This window comes from Epinephelus moara, chromosome 18 (assembly GCF_006386435.1).
Source record: "Epinephelus moara isolate mb chromosome 18, YSFRI_EMoa_1.0, whole genome shotgun sequence".
NCBI lineage: Eukaryota > Metazoa > Chordata > Actinopteri > Perciformes > Serranidae > Epinephelus > Epinephelus moara.
Window position 1 is genome coordinate 18,461,562 of NC_065523.1, and position 14,061 is coordinate 18,475,622.

At 39.2% G+C, this 14,061-nt stretch overlaps 2 protein-coding genes across 6 annotated transcripts in view; one reads left to right on the top strand and one right to left on the bottom strand.

The window, feature by feature from the left end:
• galr2b (galanin receptor 2b) overlaps nucleotides 1-14,061 on the top strand; it is a 383,467-nt gene that overhangs the window by 57,409 nt on the left and 311,997 nt on the right. The gene's annotated exons all lie outside the window — the stretch shown is intronic.
• axin1 (axin 1) overlaps nucleotides 1-14,061 on the bottom strand; it is a 42,072-nt gene that overhangs the window by 18,052 nt on the left and 9,959 nt on the right. For all 5 annotated transcript variants that reach the window (XM_050070043.1, XM_050070044.1, XM_050070045.1 and 2 more), the window contains 2 exons: nucleotides 11,383-12,354; nucleotides 886-1,026 (listed from right to left, as the gene is read on the bottom strand). In XM_050070043.1, the coding sequence (XP_049926000.1) occupies nucleotides 886-1,026; nucleotides 11,383-12,278 (1,037 nt within the window). In that variant the 5' untranslated portion in view covers nucleotides 12,279-12,354. The remainder of the gene's footprint in view (nucleotides 1-885; nucleotides 1,027-11,382; nucleotides 12,355-14,061) is intronic.

A 14,061-nucleotide genomic window follows, 5' to 3' on the forward strand; every position in this document is an offset into this window, starting at 1 on the left:
TGGTATTGGTCATGCTGGGTTTCACACTCTCCCGTGCTGGAAGCTCTGGACCAATTAGCTGATAACTGCCTCTAATCCATTCAGCTTCAAACACATTTTTGTCCAGTTGTGCAAGCTTTGAAGTTTCTTTGGCATAAGTCCCCAGTGCAATCTCTGCACCTAGAAAACACTATTTCGAAAATCCTCCCTCGCCAGCACATGCCTGGTCTGCACACTCGACTGAAATACAAGTCCTGTTCGCAAGTGATCCCAGATGGTACAAAACATTGCCTTTGGTCTCATGTTTGTGCCCAAACAAAGTTACTCGTGAAAGGAGACAAATTCTGCTTTGTTCCCCCCAAATTTAGAACTGCGACTATAAAGAAATCGCCTTGGAAGCACTTAAACCCATTTGTGTGTCACATTTGCAAAACAGGTCAGTAGGGTAGTATTCTAATTTCTGCACCTTCTATCAAACACGATTTTATGTCTGCTAAGAGTGAGGTTTTAGGATTCCTAATTAGCATTAGAGATCAATTCTAACAGCTTTTACTGGACTGGCTAACGAGCAGATGGGACTTTAGCTGCTGCTCCCGTTAAGTTCAAGCACGAGTAAAAAACAGACAAGTGCAATTCTGAAACCAATTTAACTCTTATTTCTGTCTCTGAGCAATGCTAATTTATATGACATGCCCTTCTTTTTAAATAATAACTGGTTGTTAAATAATTACTGGTTGTGTCGTTCATTTTGATGATAGAAATCTTGAGTTCAAGCTAAAAATGCAGCCTGGCGTACCCGTTATGACCTGACATAACACCTTTAAACATGAAATGTGTGTATGTGTGTGTGTGTGTGTGTGTGTGTGTGTGTGTGTGTGTGTGTGTGTGTCATAAGAAGATACATACACACTGCTGTCAGTGAGGGAAATTGTTTCTGCGTCGCTGGACATACTCTGCTGCTCACTATCGTTGGCGCTGGTGGCAGGAGCCAGAGCATAACCAGTGTTGACATAGTACGGGTTGATGGGCTCCCGACATGGTGCACGTCTGGAAAGATAAAGACATACAGGAAATGCTGAGAGGGATTTACTGGAATAGATCATGACCTGATAGACATGCTCGTAAAAATGCATTTATAAACAAAGACAGTACACAGCTCTTTGTTATTATCCGAAGAACATACAGTGTGGTTTGTTTTATAGCCATGGATACCAGACTCTACTCTGTAGTGGAAAAATGCAGGCTCTATGAATATGCTTGATGTAACTGAGCCTCGTTACAATATTCAGCCATGAGCTGTTTTCAACTGGAGTGTAAAACATTTAAAAATTTAAAAAAGATTTTTTTTTATACACCAAAGACACCCCAGAAGACGGGTCACTCAGGTGCATCTCCATCATTGTTCAAAGTCAAGAAAGATCATACTTTATCATGTTAGTTTTATATATTATAAATGTTAAAAATCAGGGACATTTATCCTGCATTCATACTTTCTTGCTGTATCAAAAATGTACCGAACCTTGACACCACTGTATCGATTTAAACTGGTCTACGAATTTTGTGAACCGTTACACCCCTAATGTACACGTAGGTTTTTAAAACACTAAAAACAGGCAACAGTCTCCTTTTCCATCGCCAGCAGACAAGTATGCCTTTGTATGTCACGTTCAATGTCACAAATGCGCCAGAAAACAAGGTAAATCTTAAAACTCGGTGGCGGTGCCAACTAATTTGGAATGATGTTCGAGCAGTACTTGGGGAAAGACTTGTGGCTGAGATGACAAAGTGCAGTCACAGAAGTTACTGACAGTCTGGAGAAAATTAGCACGTGTGTCCAATCAAGTATCAAATTTCCATCACAGCCAATAAATACCTGCTGCGGAATGAATTGTAACCTTTCCTACTGAAGACAAAAGCCAGGTGTTGGTGGGTGCTTGTGGGTTTTTGTGTTCTGAGAAAGGGGCTTTGGTTACAATTTAAAGCTAGATCTAAGGAAGCTAAGGGATACATAGCAACTCATATTTATAGAGCTTCCACCAAGTGGGACTCATTACCAAAAACATATTAAACAAAGAAAAAAATAGGTATTCAAAGAAACACTCAAACTGAAACTAACAAGAGGGACCAAACAATATGAAAAATGCCACCACTATGATGTTTTTTTTTCAGATGGCAACCAGTTTGTTTAAAAATCTGTACATACATTGTTTGTGGGATTGATATCTGATTGCATTGGTGCTAAAAACATAATTTTGGGCTACACTGATGGAGTCCGTCTATGTTTGTATGTCTGTGTGCAGTCACTGCTTGTATTACTTTATGTGGACGATTAGCAACCACTGTTCTATAAAGGATCCATATCAAGACTGTGTGTTAGCCCTCAGGCTTCCAGTATCAGTCGGGCTATAGGAGCCAGGCCGGCTAACAATGTTAAATGTGCACACAAGCTTATTACCCAGAGCCTGATATTCCGCTGCCTGCAATTTGTCAGGCTTTCAGGCTCTGCTACTTCCTGCATCTCCTCTTGCTTCTGTTTGTTGTAATCCAAGCAAACCTACAGCCACAGATCATAAACTGCCTAGCAACCCTGTAATTGATAGCATTTCAGCAGCCTTTGTGAACACACAAATATTGAACAGCAGGTCTTATTCTGATGCACAACCTTCAGCAGCGTCTACAGATACATGAGAAAGCTTCACGTGACAACCTTCTCCATTTCCTCAGTCACTGGCTCTGCTGAAGACGCTTCTTGCAGGACTTCGTACACATGAATTAAAGATGTTAGGCATCATCTCTTTTTATTCAAATTGGAATTCCCTGAAGCTTTCTCCCTGTTTGGAATGCAGAAGCACCCAGAGTTCAAAATGAAACCTTTGTGACCGACTGATTTTCATTAGCATCTACATTCAACAACAGCGAATAATTACAGCGCCAAGTTAGTGAAGAGCTGGGACGAATAAAAAAAAAAAAAACGTGCAGTCAACAGAAAATGAGTTTGAAGTTGTGATTGTATGCAGAAACATTTCTGATGATGAGAAATGAAAGGAAATGACAAGGGAAGAAAGCAAACATGAATTCAATCTGTCATTTGATGAAAGACAGATGAGATGGTTCCTTGAGCGGGAATGTAATGCAACAATACCCACGGTTCCTGGTGCCATTTTGGAAACATTTATGTTTTGTAACCACAAATAAATGATTACAATGGTGCAGTCAACTTTCCTTTAGCATATAAAGTCACTGGACAGTCACTTGAAAACTGGTTCAGTGATGAATTTTTGCATAACAACACACATGGAAACATAAAAAAACAATTTAGTGCAATAGAAGTACAAATACCATGTTTCCTGTTATGTAGAGAGCCTGAACAAATTTCCATTTAATTAACTCGCAATAAAAAGAATTACAGCTTGGGAAATTATGGGTTAACTGTTAAATGCATTTTTAACCGGTTGCCATTACGCATGTTGGTATATAGATTAATTTTGCTACTCTTCAGTTAACTGTACTGCATAGGCCAGTGATTTTCAAACTTTGTGTTATCACATAAATGTTTGTTTTTATTTACTAATACCAAATAACAATTGACAACCAACTATTACTCATGAAATTTTGCTTAACAAAATGATTCAAGAATTAATTTTAAACATTTTAAAATGACATCAAAGCACCAATAACACATCAATTTAAACAGGAAATAATGTAATATGATGTGACGTGTCGAGGTTTTTTAATTAATTTACTTTTTGTTAGGTAGAGTTTGCCTCTTTATTAGGAAATGGGTGTGAATGACATATAGGCCCAGTTGAATATTGCAATAATAATGGGTGGTTGTCAAAAAAACCCATGTCATACCTTGATCTGTATTGGGGATGCATCGATCCGATGTCTGGATCGAATATCGGCCCCGATATCATCAAATTAGATGGATTGGGTATCGGAAAATGCAACCTATACCTGAGGCGATCCTTTCCCTTTAAATCTATTGCGATGCAAGCTACATCACACGTCATGGAGCGAAGAAGAGAATCTGCTGTGTGGAGGTGCTTCATACTATTTCAACTGCTGTTGCACAATTGTTTATTTTTGTTAAAAATAAATAGTTCATCAATGCATTAATCTGTTTCATCTTGTTTCATTTTCTCTTAGGAAAGAACTGTGTAGTCATCAATGCCTGATGCCTCTAGTCTTTTTTGTTAAGGTTGTTTAGGTAAGGTATATAGCTTTTTAGGTCAACCATGGTATCAGATCGGTATCAGCTGATACTCAAAGCCACAGCATCGGGATTGCTATCAAAACTGAAAAAGCTGGATTGGTGCATCTCTAATCTGCATCCCAGCACACCATTTGAGGACCACTGGCATAGGCTACCACTCAGGTCTGGTGGGAGCTTGATGTATGCACCAAAAACCAAAGCAAATTCCTTGTAAGTGAAACCCTACCTGGCCTATTCTGATTTCGGAGGACATTTACATCACAAAACATTTGAATTTCACCACCTCTAAATAAATAGCACTTTCAAAAGCAGCCCTAAAGCTCACTGAGGCGATGAAGTGCCAGACTGAAAGAAAAGCCTATTCATGTCATTTTTCTTTTTTGGTTCCTTAAAATTACCCAGGGCTGACATCCTTTATTTTAACTGTTTAATAAAAACTTTTGTTTTGTGAGACATGTTTTATAAGCATTTTTAAAAGATAGCCTGCTGGCCAGGGTGTCCTCAGTTGCCCTCCATGTGTAATCAAACGTCCACATGCCATTCCCTTCTCCCTCCCTTCATCCTGCCTGTCTCCCTCTCACGTCAACTGGCAAATACATGCAAAGGCCAAGGAAATCCTATACAAAAGAAATGTATCCTTTCCATTTCTCTAAAAAGCTCAGACTCCAAACCCAACATTGTTCCTCAGCTTTATTAGCAGTGACACAGTTGTTCATCCATATTATTATTCCATGTTTGTCTCAACTCCATCCCAGTGTGCAGATTGATAGAAGCCTCAAAAAGATCACTCAAAGGAAACAACTTTCATTAAAATTACAACGACCATGAAGCCTTGCCTTTGAAGTGCACGACTTACTTGAACGAGGACAAAACTGAGCTGTTCACATTTCAAAAATCTCCCAAAACATTAATGAACGCGTAGGTCATTCCCTTTCAAGTCATCTGATTTCTAAAAGCTGATCTGAAGGACTATTTAATGTCTTTTGTTGCCTGTCTCTGAAGAGATCAGACACAACTGATGTAAAATTTAGTTTCAGAAAAAACCCAACGGGTGCTGCTAAAAGGCTTTTTAAAAATGAAGCGTGTCTTTCTGTAATTCCAGCCAAATGCTTGATTGCTGAAATAATGATGTGAAAATACGCCCAAAACTGTTTCACTCTCTAATTAAAACTGCACTTATATTTTTGAGGAGATTTCAAGCAAACATTGATCTCCAAGAAAATTGCCTTTAGTGATGTTTCCCAAAGAGAAAAAAATCAAACACAAACAAACATTCAGTTCATCTTGTGCCCTGCAGATATCAACCAGAAAATCTGCATGCCAACACTGAAGAATGCAACGAAACACAAGACAGTAGCAGAAGTCTGCAGCTTCCAAAGCTATGGCAGGTTTGATTGGACTTCAGTTTTATCTGGCCAAAGTGTAATCAGGATTTGTTCTGTCTCCACTGCCTGGCCTGAGCTGTGTCCAGTGTTTTAGTCACAGAGAGGATCTTATCTGGAAGGTATTGTCTGTCTGTCAGCTGATGTGAATTCCTCTACGTCCTCCTAACACTGGTGCTGCAGCAGCAGAGGTCAAATATGGGAAGGTTTCTGGAGTGTCTGACACTGACAATCATTCAATTGAGGAAAAACATTATTGCAAACTAGAGAATTTGAAATGTTGACGAATGCCTGCTACTGCCACCAAGTACTGAGGTACTACATACAGCAGGTACTACAGGTACTGTATACTTCAGGTACAACATACTGCAGGTAATACATACTACAGGTACATGTGCTGTATAATATGCTATATACATGTTCTAAATACTACTGGTATTACATACTACTTGTAGTGCAGGTACTGCCCTCTACGTCTGTTTGGCTTCTCTCATGTCTGTATTAAACATCAATAGGCCAAACAGTAGCAGTAGTAGTATTATTACTACTGGTGCTGCAATGATTAGTCGACTAATCGATGACTAATTGACCATTTAAATAATCAGTGACTATTTTAGTAGTCGACTAATCGGTTTGAGTCATTTTTCATTGAAAAGTACTATAAAAGTACCCCAAAATACTCTTATTGCAGCTTCTTACGTTTAAATATTGGCAGCTTTACACATTCTCCTATAACTGTGAACTAAAACCCTTTGGTGTGAGTACGAAACAAGACATTAGATGATATCATTTTAGGGTTTGGGAGAAAGAGACTGACATTTTTCAACATTTTAACACATTTTTCGATAAAATGATTAGTCGACTTATCAAAGAAATAATCAACAGGTTAGTCGACAATGAAAATAATTGTTAGTTGCAGCCCTAATAACTACAAGGCTGTAGTAGTGGATAATAGATGCTGATATATAATGTTTACATGCATTTAAAAGTTGCTCCAATGATGTCTGTATTTGACATTCATAGCCCAAACAGTAGCAACAGTAGCAGCAGCAACAGTAGTAGTAGTAGTACTGTTTTCATTTTCTATTAATCAGTTGATTACTTTCTCAATTATTCAATAAGTTTGGTCCATAAAATGTCAATAAGACTTTTGCAAAGTCCTCGAATGTCTTGTTTTGTCCACAATGCAAAGATATTCAGTTCATGGTCATAGAGGAGTAAAGAAACTAGGGGTGGGCCTCACGATACGATGTTATCACGATACTGAAGTCAAGATACAATATTATTGTGATGTGATGAGTATTGCAACGACATATATTGTGATACATAGCAATTTAATACCTTTTTTCAACTGCAAATTATGTCCTCAAAGAAAAACTTTGTCAATATTTGTTTGATCTAATAGGGTTTCAGTCTGTTCATCTAATGTCAGTCATTTTTATGCAGCAAAATGTATCTAGTGGATTGAAAAAGCATTTGATTATATGATTCTAGTATTCTACCTAACGTTTAATTTGTTTTTGTCATATTAATAATTCATATAATAAAAAATCGATACTAGTATTGTGTGACGATACGATACTGCCACACAAAAATATCGCAATACAATGCTGTATCGATTTTTTCCACCCCACCTAAAAGAAACCAGGAAAAGTTCACATTTAAGAAGCTTTTTTCCTTCTTAAAAAATTACTTAAACCAATTAATCAATTATCAAATTAGTTGACGATCAATTTAATAGTAAACAACTAATCAATTAATCCATTAATTGTTGCAGCTTGATGTAAACAACAGAAGCTCACACATTAGGATCTTAAATCCCCCTTTTAGGTTTCATTTGCAGCAATGTCAGCGGCCTACATTATGTTCCTTTCAACATGTTGTTATTGGACTTTTTTTGCACTGCTAGTGGCCTTAATCCTCAGTGGAAGATGTAACTGTATTACATAATAAGCTTTACCAATTTAAATGAGCAGCAATATTAGTCAAGTTGTGGTAGCAAGCAATTACTAATGTTTTCATTTGATCTTTCATTGTTACGCTTTCATCTGCAAAGACACTTAAACCGTAAGCATGTAACTAATGCTAAGCCACTTTTCATTTGTTTAACATGATTACAATTTCTCATGCAGCAGGATCACAAGTATGTCGAGTGAACGAGCATCCACAGTCTGATTACTCAGAGCCTTTTAGAGTCAGTCAGTGTGTGTTCTCTCTGTCATTCTACCGGCTGCTGCATATTAAGCCGGGCAGACACCGCGCGGATTAAGCCCAATTTAGCCTCGAATTTAGCCCCTCAAACTAATTTTAGAATCGGGGCCGAATTTCTGCCGGATCAGGTGTCGTTTGAGGGGACACCTGATTAACTTCTCTGATCTGATGGATTTCTGGCCTGTCTGAAATCTTAGTCGGCTGTCGGATTTGTCAGAAGATCTGTTACAAACTGCAGGGAGCTTGTTTTAATGTTATCGGAGTAGAATTCTACGTGGTGTGGATAAACTGTCTTGAGACTGCTCACAGACTCTGCATCTGCAGCTCAATATTTTTCTTCTTACTTCACGCTCATAGTAAAACTGCACAAAGTAATGCTGCCTTTCTCTCTTTTTAGTAAACACAGAGTACTCAACCATAAACTTTATTGAAAATGTCACTGGACAAGACTCACCAGGCGTTTTGTGATTATGTTTAGGGATCGCAGCCACATCATGGCCTGTCAATTGATCAGAACAGTGTGAGCAGAGAAGTTGCAACTTCTGACAGATTAAAATGTGTGCAACATGAAGAGTGTCTGCTCAGCTTTAGACAGATTCAATGCAAATGACCATAACAGGCCGAACAACTATCCAGTACAACCAGCAATGCCTAAAAGACAGTAAGGCGGATGGAGAAAATCAAATATCACAATATCTTTGATCTAATATCTTGATATGGCGACAATATTGTAGGGTTGACTATTGGTGCTTTCACAAAATATCAGCACAATGAGATTTTTGATGAATCGTCATTAGTAATGTGGATATAATCACTAAGTGAGTATAAATAGAACAGCTGGGATAGTCTGGTGAGTTCAGATGATTACATCACTTTACTGTGATGCAGCCTTTGAAACCAGGAAAAGACAACACTTCCAATATTATGATATTCAAAATCAAAACCATATCCAGTCCCATATGATATTGACATTGTCAAGCCCTACATTAATGTCTTAAACAAGTATTGCTTTCCCTCATGCAGTCTCTTACAATAGACCTTCTTTACAAGACTCAAGCTATAGATAATTTTCATAATAATACATTAGGAGATGCTATAATATTAATACAAAGTTTAAAGCAACGTGTGTAATAACCTGCTTCACTTATACAGGTGTTACTAACGTTAATGATGGCTCCATTATATATTCCAGTGTCATGACAATGAGCCCGCATGCACAACACCAAGACCCTGAAACTGAAGCAGCTAAATATATTCGCCCATTGTTAATTTGATCATTTACACCTGTGCTCTTCCTACTGTGACATGTCAAAGTGTTTTCCACGAAAAAGCAAACATTTTTCTACATTCAAATGAAAATAGATAAATGAACTAGAAGAGACATTCACATCTGTCTTTTGTTCAAGAGGTACTGAGTAAAAAAAAAAAAGGTATGTTCAGGTTCATCCTGCCACAGCCAGCAAAAACAATATGCAAAGCACCAACTTAAGGTTAGAAAGAAGACGAACTGGATCTGCAAGAATCACAAATATCCACAAAATGCATCAGAGGAGAAGAAAGAGAAAAGGAGTGGGACAGAAGCTGGTCATTCTGTTCAGCATCTGCAACATCAGCATTTATGCTACTGCATCAAACCACAACTGAACAATGAATTTCAACGTGAGGACAACCCTCTGATTGTGCGTCTACATGTATCAAACTGACTAAAAGCTTGTGTTTCTGAGCATCAATCAGCAGATTTGGCACTGCAATGATTATGACACCTTGAATCTCCTTTGAACACTCACACTGAGAATGAAAAGCATTTCAAACGTAAGAGGCCATTACTTTAATGCTGCTATTGCGCACACACACATACTGTAGGTGGCCAGCACAGTCACCCTTTGCACTGCAGCAAAAAAGTCACCAGTAATTTTCTACACTTCCACTTGTTTTAATTGACAGGTTGATCTATGTGTTAAAGTGAACATAGGTACCAAGTTGAATGTTCTACTTCAATTCAGGAATAATGAAACATTACTTTTGTATTGACTCGCATACAAAAAGCATGACATAATAGCCTGGCATCACGTTATCATTGATTGACCATAGATAAAATCTGCATCTAGACACAACTGAATGGACCTACAAGGAGAGCAACATATGACGGTGCGCTGAGCGATAGAAAAATGTAAACAGACTGCAACGTGCAAAGCTGAGTTGTGATAGTGTGACATCAAAGTGTCTATGAACGAGTGCTGCCGGTTTGACCCTCAGAATTTAAAAATAGTACTTTAACAAAAGTTCCACATCAGCTGTGGCCATCTTGGTTGTTGACGTCATCACATATTTTACATTAAGCACAAAGTAGAGCTGGACGACGTGGAGAAAATCAAACGTCAAGGTATTCTTGACCGAATGACTCAATATCAATGTTGTGTTGCTTTCACAAAATATTCACACAATGCGATTTTTTGATTAATAATAATCAGTTATGTGAATATAGTGCCTAAAAACAGTGTGGTAAGCTCAGACGATTACATCACTTTACTGTAATGTAGCCTTGAAAACCAGAAAAAACAATTACGATGATATAGAAAATCTAAGTCCACAACTACTCTCATATCACGATATCGATACAATATCGATATGTTGCCCAGCCCTATGCGAAGGCTCTGTAAGCTGTTGGTCACAGTATCAAACCCGCCCCCATACTGGAGTAACAGTTGTGATTGGCCCAACCAGGGCCTGTTCAGCTGAAAATCTTTTTGAATAAGAGAGGGACCAGACGTACCTGCTGGAGCAAACAAAACATGACCTTGCAGATTTGTCTAATTCTCATGTTATTGAAATAATACACATTTCCACCTTTAAGGATCGTGTCATCTTTGAGTTTAAGTAGTGTAATAGTGCAAATTAATGTAAACATTCAATATCAAGAAGAGGTGTACTCAATTTTCAGCTACACTGTCTCATTGCTGCAGTGCTTTTCTTTTTTATTTAAAGCATGTTTGACAAGATTGTCATCTGAGTTTATATCATTTTCATGGATGAAGAATCAGCAGAGCAGCTATCAAATCAAATCACTATCCATGGCTGGGACTCGTCGACATTATAAAACAAGTTTGGAATCTCTAGATTGAACAGTCAAACATAATCAGTTTTGTTATGGGGGGGAAAAAATATATAAACGCAGTCTTAAAATTCTGAGGAAGAAGAGGAAGAGGGAGGCAATGATATCAGTTTCCAGAGTGAGTGATTTCAGAAAGCTCCTCAAACAAAATCATATTGAACTCTTTCCCTGTCCAATGGGAAAACACGATTCCCCCCAGTACCTGCACAAGAAAAGCCAAGAACACTACTTCAACCTTCTAACAACAAGTTAACTTCTGCAGCCTTTTGACATTTTCTCAACACCACAGGTGTAAATACACCATCTTCCTCTCATCTCAGCTGTCTCCTGTGCTACACTCAGACTCTGTTTTCATCTCACACTTCAAGCAGCGTTCATGGTATTGTGGGGTTTCAGGTTTATTTCTAATTCAGCAGTTTGCAGAGAAAAGGCTGTGTAGTTAGAGCTGAAGTGAAGCTTTCTAGATGGCTGGGAGGATTTACCTGTACTCGTGACTGTCCTGGAATCTCGCGCTGTTGGCAACACGCTGTGGTGCCGTCTCCATTAGGAGCTTCTGAGTGAGCCGGTTGCTCGGCGCGGGGTCACACTCGGGTTGCTCCTCTGGCTCCTGGTCACATCTCCACTCCTCATCTTCGTTTAGAGTCGGTAAATAACCCGATAGCCCTTTTCCATTCCCAGAAACAGAGCTCTGATCGCTGTACAGCTTGGGACTCTCTCCTCCTGTCCGCGTATATTCCAAATATATGTCAGATTTAAGAAATAAGGGATATGTGTTTTCCTCCATCATCGTCTGTATCTCAGTCTGAGCCTGGTCGAACATTGCAGGATCAATGTGAAGCTTCATGACGCAGTCTTTGATGAAGGACTTAGTGGCTGGTTTAATCTGTCGGGAAACAATCCCATTGTTGTCCAGGATGTATTTCTTATAGATGGCTTTCGCCAGTTTGACCTTCTTCTCCTCGTTACCCTCATTAGCTTCGAGTTTGCGGAAGCCACTGCATGCAAACCAGAAGTCCAACATATCCGCACACTCCTCCTGCTTGAGGAACGTCCTAAACAGATGGATGCCATCTTGGTCATCCAAGAGAGAGTGAAGAGATTCGGCCCACTTTAAGTAAGGCGGCGTAGGGGAAGCGCTTCCCTCCGGCTCGTAGCCCAGGTCCAAGTCAGGTCGCCTGGGCGTCGCCACGGACGCCTCGCATTTGAGGCTCTCGTTCTTCGCAGAGAAGCCAAGGCTGCCGTACTGGCGTCCATCACTGCAAACCAGCTCGCCTTCTTCCCCTGGAACTGGAGGTCTAGGAGCATCCTCAGTGAAGCTGCTGCCCAGGTCTGCTAAGTAGTCCCTTTTGTCGCTTATGCTCATAGTCCCAGCATCCATAAACCACGTCCCCGTAGAGCCCACACTGCACAACTATTAGATCCAGACCTCTACTTATGCCACTGCAAAAAAACTCCTGCAAGGAGGAAAAATATAGAATGAGACGCAGCTTTATCACATCATTGAAAGGTGGAGTAGCGCTACCTTGACAGGGCACTACTATAGGAAGATAGTTTAATACTTATACTCAGATTAAAAGCTAAAATCAAACTGAAGAAATGCATTAATTACAAGAATTGATTTACAGTATCAGAGAAAAGGTTGACATGTGCCATAATCGCCATACGCCTGATGAGAAGAGGACTAGTACCTCCTTAGGGACTTTTGCACTTTCTTGCATTTTTATCAGATTTTCATGACAAACTCATCATGTTGCCAGTTTCCACATAAACATTTAAATTCATGCAAATTCTGCAGAAATCCAGAGGATCTCAAATGTGAGGCAAGCGACTGAAATGCTCTAAAACTAGAGAACAGCTACTGGTTTACCTTTGAATGCAGCTTGAATACACTGAAACAATCTTTGGCAACTACCATACAGTCAACTTACATTTGAATTATCGAATAACAAGAATAACAATAGAAATCGGTGATGAAATCAACTTTAAAAGCAATAATACATGTACACACTGAAAAAGAATTTCACGCTCCTGATCTGTGACCGCATATTCTGCATAACATCTGCAAACCTAAGCAGAATCTGGAGTCATTGGCTTATCATGTGGTTTTGATAGTCTATAATGTGGTTTTGATAGTCTATAATTGTGCCTACTGAGTCACAGTCAGAGTTATGTGGGAGTGTTGTGGTAATCCAAGCCAAGAGTCATGGCTTCAGAGCTGTCTGGCCCTGGAGGCACTGGTATGAATATGGTGTAGTGTTAATGTAGTTTGCAGTAATAATATCCTCTGATTTATATGCATAAGCATATCATTACTTTACACTGCTACTCCAGTTACATCCAAATTAGTATGAGTGTATCACCACAATGATATATTCACTTAAGGCTTACAGTATGAACTCAGTAGTGAAGCAGTCTCTCTACTATATGATACTTTATTGATCCATGTATCATATTCTCTCATTTCATGCCCCTGCTATCATAATGCAGGATCAGCTGCAGAGAGAACGATTCTAGGGATTGAATGTCTCGTTCAAGGACATGTCCTGCTCCTAAAGCATTGTCCCTGAGCTTTCTTGCTGAGCAAAGACACAGTAGTGCAGAACATACAGCTCATGGTTAAGCTTCCCAGATACAGTTCCAGAAACCATTTTAGTGCCGATTCCCCAGTGCAGCCACAGCGTAGGAAAAAATATCCAATTTCCTCTGACTGTTTAAATGCACACATCCATGCAGCAGCCGATATTTCCTGACAGATGAGGCCAGGATGAAATCATGGTGACCGCTAATGTCTCTGACCAATCAAAATCCTCTTCAGAGCCCCGTGCAGTTGTTAATGGTTTTGGGATTAAAAATATATCTTGAAGAAAAGTAGATTTAGAATTTTCAGAAGCGGCTGACAGCTGGGCTGTGATTTCAAAAGAAATATATTTTTTTTAATGGTTGCCATCATGTTCCCTTTAGGGCACACCCACTCTCTGTCTTTTCCAATACAGATACAAATCATTTTCCCTGATTGAACAAAGACAGCAAAGACAAAACTGGCAACAGTGCTTTTCTCCCTGCACAATCCTGAAGTGTGAGCAGCACGTGCACTGTGCACAAGGCCAGGTGTGCTGGACTCAAATGATAACCAGAGGAAAAATATTTGAATACAAGCACAT